Below are 12965 nucleotides of genomic sequence, written 5' to 3'. Positions count from 1 at the left end.
CTAGATAAGAGTTTCTCCAATTAGGCACTTTTGACATTTTGGGTCAGATAATTCTTTGTTATGGGGGCTGTGCTTTACTTTGTAGGATGTTTAGCAACATCCTCAGCCCCTACCACTTAGATGCCAGAAGCCCCCCTTATTCTTCACACTAGTGGCAATCAAAACCATCTCTAGACATTGCTGGATGGCCTCCGGGGAATAAATTTGCCTTTGTGAACCACTGGTCTAGAGATTTCATTAGATAATATCAACTTAAACAATTTTAATAGCTATCATTGATTTAGCATTTATACATATTTATTATCCCCAGACTCATTTTACAAAGTAGGTGTTTGTATTTATTTATTTAGGGTCTCACTCTGTCATCCAGGCTGAAGTACAGTGGTAGGATTATAGCTTACTCTAACCTCTAACTCCTGGGCTCCAGTGATCCCACCTCAGCCTTCCAAGTAGCTGAGACTACAGGTGTGTGCCAGCCCACCAGATAATTTTCAATAATTTTTTTGTAGAGGCAGGGTCTCGCTATGTTCCTCAGGCGGATAAGGTAAGTATTACCTACGTTTTACAGTTGAAGAAACTGAGGCTTAGAGGGTTAGAGTCACTTGCCCAAAACCACACAGCTGATAGCTTTGAGATTACTGAGGTTAGTCTAACTCCAAAGCTTGTAAAATTCCTGCTGTTATCCTCCCTGTCTCTGGAAAGTTAAGAACTAAAAAAAAAATTTTTGAGTAAAAAAATTTTCTCAAGTCAACTCAAGTCAAAAAGTATTTATTGAGCTAGATGCTACAAGAAGCTACAAGAGAAACCTAAGCTGTTGCTCTGCTCAAGTTTTCAATAGCCATGTCCTTGAGAAGGTCAGATGTTTCACACAACACAGTGCAAGAGCATTATGAGGCATTCTGAGTTTGGCCCAAAATGAGCATTTCTAGAAGAGCTTTGTGAACTGAATGTCCTTTGTGTATGTCTGCATTACATTTCCTTTTGCTGCCAATCATAATGATTAAAAAAAAAAAAAAAAAGCAATGGAGCTTTGAAGTTCATGGAATCTACCAGCTACATATCCTCTAAAATATTAATTCTCTTGGCTTGGGTTGGGCTGCGGGTTGCTTCCAACCAAACACTCAGCTATCTTCTTTCTGGCTCTCTGCATGAAGTTCACCTCTCCCCTCTCCCTACGCATGGCAGTATACTCATAAGCCTTCAGCTTGCTGTAGTAATCAGAAAACTTGTTGTAGAGGATGGAAATGGGCATTCCGTTGAGAATGATCCCGAAAGCAATGCAGAGGAAGGCAAAAAACCTGCCCAGGTGGGTCTCTGGGCACATGTCTCCGTAGCCCACGGTGGAGATGCTCACCTGTAGAGGAAGGAAAGCAGGATGGAATTGTTAGCACTAAGACTGGGGAGGAGAAGAAAGGGAGAGGAGCAGGCAGGGAAGCGTCCTCTCTGTGAGTGCACCTGGGAAGTGGGAAGTGTAATGGCTTCCCATGGAGCCTGCTTTAGGAGGTACCAGGAAGACTACCTGTGGGACCTGTGTCATGAAAGGAACAGGAGCTGTAGATGGAGCTGAAAGACTTTGGCTTAAATCCTGACTATGACTTACGCATCTTTTAATGTAAGATATTGGAGGAGGTGATACCTATTTGAAAGGGTTGTTGTAAAGAGCATTTAGAATAGTATGTTAAGTTCCTGGTGTAGAATGTGCTCAATAAATGATGATCTTTGCCTCCCCAACTTGGCTGAGACCAGCTTCAGGACGGGGGCGGGGGTCCCTCGATTTGCCTATACACTGTATGTATTGGAAAAAGCTTGGTCTTAGAACTGTCAGACCTGTGTTCAGGTCCTGACTCTGACCCTTTCCAGCTGAGTGACCCAGGGCAAAACCTTCAGACTGTTTTAAAAATTTTTTTAAATTTTTCATTTAAAACAGTAAATAACCATCTAACTCTCCATCTTCTTGTGAAGACTAAATAAGAAAATGAATATAAAGCACTGAACACAGTACCAGGCATACAAAAGGCATGAAACTCCTCCCTGTCTTCCTCTCTTCTTTAAAATGAAGTCAGTTACAACACTTCTCAGAGTTATGTAGTTCAAATGAGAGACTTTATATGAAGGTGCTTTAATTGCAAATGTATGGAGAAACACTCTCATTATTTTGTAAAGGGAGTTTTGTAAGACATCACTGACCAAAAATATGTTCACCCCTGCATGAAATACTTCTAATCACTCTTGTCACACTGATTTAAATCCCACTAATTGGAGATTTATTTAGGTCAACAAGCTTCTGTTTTAAAGTGCAGACACCCATGGGACTAGTTATCAGTTACCAGAGAAAAACCCTGGAAAAATTCCTTGGGGACTGTTTTTTATGCCTCATGTACTCCCTTTGATTCCCCAGAGTATTGGCTAAATTATTAGAAGCCTTTTGAACAGAGCCTTTGCTTGCAGTTGTAAAAATTTTTACATTGCACAACTCCAGGGGGCACCCTTTGCTTTGTGTATTTGGGTAGTTGATGCCATAATTGTCCAGCAGACGGCACTAAAGCGTATGGTCATTGTGTTGATCCATACTGAGGTGGACGTTAGCTTAGCAGTGTCAATGTTTTTGTTTTGACGATGTAAGGGTTAGTTTGAACCTAGAGTAGTGCAGTTGATTGATTAGAATGAAATGGAGCAGTGAGCCAGCTGGAAAAATCTGGGGGCACTGATAAGAACCGCAGCTCCATTCAGCCCATGAAAAAAGAAAGGGTACACCTCTTTTTGGGGGCTGGTGATGCACCTCCTCTCACTCACTGCTCTGTCTCTGGTGAGAGGTGTGCCGTTTTTTTTCTGTAGCGTCAGAATACAAGCAGGCATCCAAAAGAAGCAATGTGGTATAGACAAGCTGAAGGAAACAGGGACTACACTAGACTTTGTGGGTCTACATCCACTTCCCAGCTGAATAAATTGGGCTGATCACTTAAATTCTCTTGGCCTCAGTTTCTACTTTTGACGTGTGTGGTATGTACCTCACAGAGTAGATAGGAATTGAAGGAGTGCCTGGCACAGGCGGTGTGAGCAATATTAGCCATATATCATGTAGGCAATCCCAGGGTCCCCCATCCTGAAGCCGGCCCCAGCTGAGAAAAGGCCAAGATCAACATTCATTGAGTGATTCTGCACCAACAACTCTATACATGCCATGCTTATCAGACCCACAGGCTGTGGAAACAAGCTCCTCCCTGACTCCGCCCTCTGGCTCCAGTAGAGAATCTCCTCTTTTCCCAACTTCGGGAGCAAGGGGTGATGTGAGGCAGTGATAAAGTGAGATTGCTGGTTAATCTCCAAGTCCTTTTTGTTGCATGAGTGGGTGTGTGCTTCTTGTCATTGGCCACATCAAAAGTAAAAGAACCCCAGCCTGATCTCTCTCCAGGTGTGTGGGCTGAACAACAGCTTTCATTTGTCACTAACACTATCACTTACACCTCTGGACGAAAGTTTAGTCGACTTTCCCTGGTGGAGGCCTAAAGGAAGTTTGGATTTAGGAGTGAGTGGCAGGCAGGAGTAGTTTAGAACAGCCGTTCCCAACCCCTTTGGCACCAGGGACCAGTTTTCTGGAAGACAGTTTTTCCCATGGACGGGATTGGGGAAGCGGATGGTTCGGTTCCATCTCAGATCATCAGGCATTAGATTCCCATAAAAACCTAGATCCTTCGCGTGTGCAGTTCACAATAGGGTTCCTACTCCTATGAGAATCTAATGCTGTGGCTGATCTGACAGGCAGCAGGGCTAAGTCGGTAATGCTTGTTGGCCCTCGGCGCATTTCCTGCTGTGTGGCCTGGTTCCTAACAGAACATAGACAAGTACTGGTCCACAGCCCCGGAAGTGGGGACCCCTGGTTTAGAACATGAGACATCCATGGAAGTCCAATGCAGAGGGCTTGGAGGAAACAAGTCACTTAAGAGTTCCGAATGGCGGGGATGGGAGAGGGCAGGAGGACACCGAGGAAGAAAAGTAATTAAGACAAACAGCTTATTTTCAACTTTTGATCATTCTGCACACTGGCTTTGCTTCACCCTTAAGCCAAACTTCATTATTTATTTATTTATTTTTTTGGCTGAACTTTGAGTGAAAAGTCAAAAGCAAAAAGAACTGGCTCAAAGAAGAATAAATATTTGATGTGCATAATAGGGTCCAAATATTTTTGTATATCTTCAATCTCTATTTTTAGAAAAAGATATCTTCTGCTAGGAGGCTATGTGTGACTAGTCCCCAAGAATTTCTTCAAAATGTACAGTTAATTTATGTGTTGTCTATTTTGTGAATAATTTAATTCAACAAGTGATCTGTTTCTTGCTCCTTGGCTCCAGGAGGAACTCAGGATTCCTTGGCTTTTTTTCTTCGCATTCCATAGGCCAAGCCATTTCTCCCTAGATGGGAATAAAAAACGGAAAGCCCCAAACTGACCCGAGTGACCTCATAGAATGAGTTCCATTAGCAGGAGTTGGGTTTGGAAATGTGACCAACATTTCTGCAATCCATCTTAATATCCTGAAGAAAACTGGTGAGCTCAGCAACTCTGCAAACTGGAAACAACCATTCAGTTGTAAACATATATACTTGGCTTAGCCTTAGGTCCTAAAGCTAGAACGTGACCTTCCCCTGGCAGTTTACACACTAAACAGCAAATCCTGGCAAATATTATGAGGATAAGCATCAATTTTTTCTCTAAAACTTCAGAATACTTGGATTTCTCATTTAACAAGGCAAATTTGTTTCCTTCATAATGAACGAGGAATAGTATAAATCTTGACACCCTGTAGTCCATGCATGCAGGAATTATTTTTCAAAATAATTAATATACTTTCTGTTTTCCAAAGGAATTAGAGGTGGTGAAGATGGACTTTTCTGGATAAAATTATTATAAGCCTCAATACACATTGTCGTTCAAAGTATTCAGCTTAAAAGGCTGTACTTACTCATGCTATTGTTGCAACAAGTATATTTGGAATTCCTCTTTGGGGTTATAATCTGCACAGTAGATTCAGTGGCAGCAGGTGGTCATATCTACCTTGATGGTTTACACTGTCTTAAAATGTCTTAACTACTTTAAAGTATTGAATCCTGCCTTAAAAAGGTAAAGATTTAGCAACAACATCACAAAGAAGCAAGTAAATGTCTCACAAACGCCGAAGGTAATTCCTCAGTGGAATTCTAAGAATGTCTTGATTAGTGGAAGCACTGTTAGGATGAGATTATAGGTGACTACCTTCAAGAGATCAACCCTCATCTGTATATTACAGTTCTGACATGTTTGTAAATGGTACAATAAGGGGGAGGTGAGCACAGATAAAGCAAAACCACAAATGCAAGTTTGAGCTTCCTTGCGTTTCTCCCTGCCCTCAACAATTCTGTCATGTTCCACTCACATTATATTGGTTAACATAAGGAAGATACTTTAAAGATACAAAAGGAGATCGCTCCAAAATCAGGAATTCATAAGATCAAAAGTAGCAACAGTGCCTAAGAGCCTTAACCCCTTTGTAGCTTCTGTGCTATTTCTGAAGGAGCTAGGAGAACTCTACTACCTTCTGTGCCGATATTTATATGTTGTCTCTTAGTCCCAAGCCTGACACCCTTCTGTATTTATTTTTTCTGTAATTCCAGAACTGGGAGTCTGCAAACTACATTTCTCAGATTCTCTTGCCCACTGTCTTCTACTTATGCTCTGCCTATGAGAGACTGGAAGATGGCATGAGGACATAGGAGTCTCTATTCCTGCTTCTGGTTTCTGCCATCATTCCTCCAATCGCAGCCGATAGCTATGGTTCAGGCATTTTTTGGCATTCCTGGCATCAGCCTCATGGTGCCAATTTAGGAGTTCCTGCAACAGCTACACAGAGGCCCCTCCTCTGGACTCTTAGGTTCCGGTAACAATATCTTTTCCCGTCTGTTCTCCCAGTTCTAGGGTCAATAGTGATATCCTGCAGTTACCAATCTCTGGATTATCTCAGTTTTCTCTTTCTGCTCTTCCAGTCTTCTAACAACTATCTATTTCCCTATATTAAATTTCTGTTTGAAATATTCACCTTGGTATCTGTTTTTCTGACTGCAACCTAATTTATTTTTCAAAGAGGTTTCTTCAAAGCAATCCATGAACAAGAAATAAATTTCAGTGATCTTGTAAGTGCCGCCTATTGACAAGGAAATGACAACATACTTTAGGAAAACAAAGACAGGAGCAAGGTCTCTGGGACATAATGATCTGGTGCTTCAACTAGAGATAAATTTTCTTTCTGAGAAGTTAGTTTTTGAAGGAATGGGTTCATGCCATAGTTTCCTGTTTGGTTCCTTCGGCTTTAACTTGCCCTGGAAAACTCAGAAGGAAATGGTTCATTCAAAGTCTCCTTATTCTTTTCTGCTGAAAAAATACCCCCCTCCAAAAAAAAAGAAAAAGAAAAAAAATGTAATATGTTGAGGCTGAAAAAAAGAAAAAATAGAAAAAAAAAAAAATACCCACACAGGAGGCGAATGATTACAGCTTCATCACAGAGCTCACTGTTCTTGCTGAACTGCGTCATGCATTTCCCAGTCGCAGGCAACCCAGAGAGCCTCAAGATAGCTTGAGCTGCTTTAGGCGTCGGCCGGTTTATCTGGACACTCAGAAGTTCTCCCATAATGGAACAGCTGACCTTTTTTCTATGTTTCATAGTCTCTTTCTTTTCCCCAGTAGAGAAGGAATCATTTCTGTTTTATTTGCTTCCCAAATGAATGTGGAAGCAAAGGTTATTGCTTCCATGTGATAAAGACTATCAACTACTCAGGCATGGTAGCTTCTATTTCTTGCAGACTTACTAGAGGCTAGCGAGTTACATACGTTTCCTATTACATTAGTCCTCACAAATAACTTCCATTTGACAGATGAGTAAGAACAGGTCTATCTTACATCCTAATACATGAGCATTTGTAGACATAAGTGGCCAGGAGGGATTTGTTTTGCAGCTGCAGGAGAATTCACAATAATGAAAATTATTGTATTGCTCTTAAATCCCTGAGTTGAATTACAGAGAAAGTTTGCAGGATTCTTGCATAGAGAGAAGAAAGATTATTAAAAGCAAGTCAGATCTGGGGTTGTCTGAAAGTACTAAAAATAAATAAAAGAATGGGTAAGAGAAACTCTCTGTAATGTGCGATGAATATTTCACAAGGGATACAGCCCCAGAATGGTGGAAGAAAATGCCAATTATATTTTTCTTTATTTCAGCTTTAAAGTTTCAATCTGTGAGTGTATGTTTCCTGATGTGTGTAATATATTTGAGCAATAATATATTATTGCAGGAGAAAGATTGCATTATTGGAACTAATTATTTACATCTTTCTGTATCTAAGCTGTTTTCCATATGACTTTGCAGTGCCCTCCTACAGTAGGTAGGCTAACCTGTCCTGCCCCTTGACTTGGAGCTTGGCCATGTGACTTATTCTGGCCAATGGGCTAAGCAAAGGCCATGAACAGAAGCTTATGCAGTGTTCGCATGATGGGGCTTGCCTTCCCTCTCTTAGTCTTTGCCACAGCCATGGACATATGGCTGCTGGGGTTTGCTGGAGGAATGTGGACGTGTAGTCTAGTCTTTCCCTTCATGCCAACTGACCATCAAGCATGTGAATGAGTAACAACAGCCTCATGAAAGAGAAGTCCCTCCTAGTTGAAACCAGAGTAAATGCGGACTTTTAAATTCATGAACTAAATAAATGCTTCATGTTTTAAGCCACTGAGTTTCAGGGTGGTTTGAGATGCATCATTATGGCAATAAGTAGCTTCTAATTTATAAATATGTACACATTTATCATGGGTGTATGCCCCAAATTTTTTAAAATTATAAGATGCATGATCAATACAATGCTTAGAAAGCACTGGATCAGTAACTTTTAGGAGTCTTCTTCTCAGATTGTCACGTCTGTTTAGTCAGGTGCATTTAGGTGAGTCTCTTTTCATCTTTCAAACTTTATCTCAATGTCATCTTCTCCATTAGGGCTTCTCTGACTATCCCACTAAAGACAGACTCTACCACCTGATTCACTCTCAATCTTGTTATCCCACACAAGCTATACCAATACCTGAAATTATTTATTATCTGTCTTTCTCCATTAGAATGTAAGCTCCACAAGAGAAAACATTTCATTGTTTTTTTCTTCTCCTACCCTGTATCCCTAGTGTTTAGAATACTACTGGGAACATTGGAGGTGCTCAAAAGCTTACTGTTCAATGAATGAGGTGAATTTTTGTGGGTTACATGACAGATTGGTCCTAATATTTTCCTTCTTTTCACTTTGCATCTACATATTGGAAACAAGACATTTCGTCCACATCATTTTGAATTGTTCTTTTCTCTTTGCTCTACTGAGAATATAAACCTTTAGTCTATATTATGTAGTGTAATTAGAAGTATAGAGAAGAACTGGATTACTGAGATAGCAGTCCTGAGAACAGAGCACTCTTAGGATATTCAAGAGCAATTGTTCCCATTATTTTCATAGATTAGTTTATAAATAAATATAAATTATCAGTCTTTTATCTAATTTACAACAAATTTTACTGGTATAATTCTGAGAATAAAATGGACAAAGACCATTGGTAAAGGGTAAGGTTGGTAAATGGGATAGTTGGAATGTGCATAATTTGGTCTGTGAAAATAGTGTATGAAAAAGGAAATTCGTACATATAAGAGCAATAATTGGTAACATTTACTGATAAAAACTGGTGATTCAGTTTTTGTAGTTTATGAGAAACATTGCTTTTGAGTTAAATGTCAGTTAAGATAAAAAGGGATCATTTGAAAAGTTTAGATTTCATTGTAAATTAAACGGATCAGAAATTTAAGTGAGATCAATGGGTATTCAGTTCAAAAAAAATTTTACTGGTAAAAATCCAACATGAATAACATTATTCTTTATGTATTTTAATTAAATTTTTTTCTCTAGCCATATCCCTTTGAAAGTAACATAACTTTTATCAAAGTATTTGTTAATATGTAAAAGGTTGAAAAAACTTTTGAGGGTTAAAACTGTAGTATCAAAGAGTCTACTAGGTCTAGTGCCTTGATGAATTCGCCTTTAGAGATGTTGAGATGAATAGAAATTTGACTCTCAAATGTTGTATCATATCATCAGTGCGTAGATTTACTCTTCTGCTTTCCTGCTTTAGTCACCTCCAAAGTAAATGTCATTTGCTGGGGACAGATCATCCGCCATGACCCTCATCTGTACACGTGATTTATCTACTATGGAGATGACCTTTCATCACTTGGAATATGATCAGAGAGTCAGCATTTGGCTAGCTCATTCAGAAAAGCCTTGTGTCATCTTGTCACTGAAGAAAGCTCACATATCCTCTATGCATATGACTTCCCTGCTTTCAAAGGGAAGGAAGACTCACACTGAAGTGCAGATTTCTACATGTCCAACCTTCGTTCTTAGAGGTGAGAAAACAGAACAGGGAGGGAGGGGTTGAGGTTTCACAGTTAATTATTCAGGGTCATGGCAGGTCTGGTACTAGAATCAGGTTTTCTAAATCTTCTATTATGCTACATTGGATTGTCAGTGGCCTTGGGTTGGGTTTATCTCAGTAGTGCATACCAACTGTGGGTTAAGACATACACAGTGTTAATGTTGACAACATCTACTTTTTGTCATGGGAAAACTGGTTGTATTTGCTTAATGTTTTTAAAGGTATTACAGTCTACTTTAAAAAAGAAAACTAAGGAAACTATACATTCAATTCTTTCCTTTATATATTCCAACTTATTCATTGATCTGAGAAGACCCGATTAACATTTATTTCCAAAGATTCATACACCATAGTTCAAAACACAGATATTTGAGTAAATAGTACACATTATAAAAAGGCAAAATCCAAAGAAAACAATGACCAAAAATAACTATTACACTAACTGTACAAAGTCAGCAATGCGTGCAAAAGAACTAAAACTTGAAAGAGATAGTGTTTGGGTATGGAAAAGGCATGGGTTTTGGAGTTGGCGGGGGATGAGTTTTAGTTCTGGCTTGGCCATGTCTAGCTGTGTGTCCACACTCAAACTCTGTATACCTCAGTTTCACTAACTATAAAATGGGTCAATAACCCTGCGTCCTGAAAGAATTTTAGTGAAGTCAGAGCAAGTTTCGGTTTGAGATGCTTTTTCCACATTCAAATTTAACTGGAACCAGAGGTGGTGGGATTTCAGTTAGAGTCAACATGGTTCAGCCAAGTCTCACCTCCTTCTCTGCATAAATCTGGTTTCTTTCAAAAACCGAAGCCATTTCTGCTTGTCCCCTTAAAAAAATGGTGGTCATAACCATCTCACAGGGTTTTGATGCCAAAATGAGACAAGCTTTGTAATCCATTTAGGACACTGGATGTTGAATAAATGGTAAATAACAGTAATGGTGATGAATCATCTTTAAAACCTTTCAAAGGTTTGAAGACTACATCTAGATTTGGAAATTTCTACCATTTCAGTTACTTACTGAACTGCTGAGATTGTCTTTCCAACACTTTGACATCCACTGCCATTTTGTTAGCTGTATGCAGTGACCGGGGATGAGGAGGAAGATGAGGATCAGAAGCCAAAGCCTGGTAGCTGATAACCAGGGAAGGGAGGAGCAGCTCGTTGGGCTGGGGAAGAGGATGGGAGAGCCCAGGGCCATGGTACTCACCGCGGCCCACCACCAGGAGTGGGGGATGGTGGTGAAGTTGGTGCCGGGCACATCGTGCTCCACGGAGTAGACAGCTGCGGCGAAGGTGAGGATGCCCATGGTGATGAAGAGCAGCAGGCAGCCCACCTGCTGGTAGCACTGGCGCAGCGTGAATCCGAAGGCGCGCAGTCCGGTGGAGTGGCGCGCCAGCTTGAGGATGCGAAAGATGCGCATGAGGCGCATGATGCGCAGCACCTGGCCCACCTTACCCACGCTGCCCACTGTCTGGCCGCGCTGGTGGTCCTCGCCCGTGAAGCACTCGAGCAGCAGCTGCAGGTAGAGCGGCAGGATGGCCACCAGGTCCACCAGGTTGAGGGCGCTGCGCGCAAAGCGCCTCAGGTCAGGCGTGGAGGCAAGGCGCAGCAGGTACTCGAGCGTGAAGAAGCCGATGCACAATATCTCCACGTGCTCCAGGATGGACCGCAGGTCTGGGCCGCCCTCGTCTTGCTCGGAATGCTGCTGAATCTCCTCCACGGTGTTGAGCACCAGCGCCACCACAGAGACGAGCACGAAGATGCTGGAGGCCACCCCGATGGCCTTGGCGGCCACCGAGGAGAACGGCTTCTCCATGAGGTTCCAGAGGCGGCGCCGCAGCGGCCCGTAAAAGCGCATGTCGCGGAAGAGCTCCTCCGCCTCCTCCAACTGCGCCTGGGCGCGCAGCTCGCGCTGGATCTTGAGCTGCTCGCTGAGCTCGTCGCGCCGCTCCTCGAAACAGATGCGGCAGCAGCGCGGCGTGTACTTGAGCCGCACGCCCCAGTAGCCCAGCTCCTCCAGGAAGCAGCGCGGACACAGCTCGTCCAGTACCAGCAGCACCCCGGACAAGTAGAAATTGTAGACCAGCTGGAAGACGGCCGGGTCGCGGTCGAAGAAGTATTCGTCTGTCTGCTCCTCGTAGTCGTCGCACAGGCTCAGCTGGCGGCTGCGGCTGGTGGAGGTGGCCAGGCGACCGAGGCGCGTCTTGGGGAAGCTGGCCAGCTCGCAGTAGTCCAGCTGGTAGCTGTGGCCGCCCACGTTCACATTCAGCGTGGACAACACGGCCGGAGGGTCGCTGGGACCTTCGGGCTTGGTGGTGGTGACCTCCTCTGCCCGCTGGTCCTCCTCGGCCGGTTCGTCCTTCCACTGGTCCTCCTCCTCCCCATCCTCGTCCTCCTCGATGTAGTAGTTGTAGTTGCCCTCGGTCCACCCTTGGATACTGGCCTGGGAGCCGGACCGACCCCCCAGGGAGCAAATGCTCTTGCGGTGTTGGCTGCCCTCATTCTCCGTCGTGTTCCAGGGCTTGTAGCTCCAGGACCGTCTCCTCTCACCCTGTTTCAGCATGGCTGTGGGAGGTAGACACCTTCCTTTTTCCACCTAGCTGTCGTAGGGTCCCTAACCTGCTCACTGCCTCTAGGAGGACGGATCAAGTGGCCTGCACTGTCTTAGGCCAGGCTGGACCGGCACATCTAGGGGCCCAGGCATTGCCACCAGAGCTGCCCCTCCGCAGGCCCTGGGCAGGCCAACCCAGCCTGCGGGGTCTGAACACAGTCAGCTGTTGACTGCTCTAATCTTGCTGATTGGGAAGAAGCAAGTGTTAGGAGGGATTTAGAACCTCTTAGCCCATTTTCTCCCCCACTCCCTCGACCCTGTGACGTAGAGGGTGATTATGTGGGCTTAAATCTCTGGAGAATCAGAAGAAGGCAGAGATTATTGCTAATAAAAATGTCAGTCAACCCTGCTGTTAGAAAGTGTTCAGTGTATGAGTGCTGAGATGAAGTGAATTAGCTATAGAATATGGAGCTTGTGTCTTTAGCTTCATGACTGAGATTGCAGCCTCTGCCCTAGGTAAACTCACCATTAGCACGGATGACAAACAGCAACAGAACAAAGCTGACTTCATGACAAGTCAGTTTCCCTGTCAGCATAACCCTTCGTTTAGAGCATATACGATCTAAAGTAGTCTCCTTGTCCATTCACATGATCACTTTTTTTTTCAAATGGATACTCCCCGGGGGTACTGCTCTGAAGTCCAGTCAGATCCTTAAGTCAGCTTCAGCTTCTCTCTCTCTTCTTTTTTACCTCCTCCCTTTCTTTTAAAAAGATAGGGACATGTTTCAAGGTAGAATTCCAGAATGATTGGAAGATGTTTTTAGGGCCTCACAACTCTGCTCACCTGTATTAGGCCATATTTAAATGTGGCCTGACTTCCACCCAAAGAAAGGGTCTTCATCATCCTTCAAAACATCACTTTTTGAAAAAAC

The 12965-nt window shown here is 43.0% G+C and overlaps 1 protein-coding gene across 1 annotated transcript; it reads right to left on the bottom strand.

Annotated features, from left to right (window-relative positions):
* Positions 1-752: 752 nt before the first annotated feature.
* On the bottom strand, positions 753-12434 carry KCNV2 (potassium voltage-gated channel modifier subfamily V member 2). Its single transcript, XM_032291021.1, has 2 exons — positions 10690-12434; positions 753-1354 (listed from the first exon to the last, which is right to left on the bottom strand). The coding sequence occupies exons 1-2, from the start codon at positions 12043-12045 to the stop codon at positions 1073-1075; spliced, it is 1638 nt and encodes a 545-aa protein (XP_032146912.1). The 5' UTR covers positions 12046-12434; the 3' UTR covers positions 753-1072.
* Between the last annotated feature and the right edge of the window lie 531 nt (positions 12435-12965).

Source organism: Sapajus apella, unplaced genomic scaffold (assembly GCF_009761245.1).
Source record: "Sapajus apella isolate SASKATOON/1434 unplaced genomic scaffold, GSC_monkey_1.0 scaffold24, whole genome shotgun sequence".
In the NCBI taxonomy this organism is placed as follows: domain Eukaryota; kingdom Metazoa; phylum Chordata; class Mammalia; order Primates; family Cebidae; genus Sapajus; species Sapajus apella.
The sequence above is the reverse complement of the archived record's forward strand: the minus strand, read 5'-3'. Positions and strand labels throughout refer to the sequence as shown.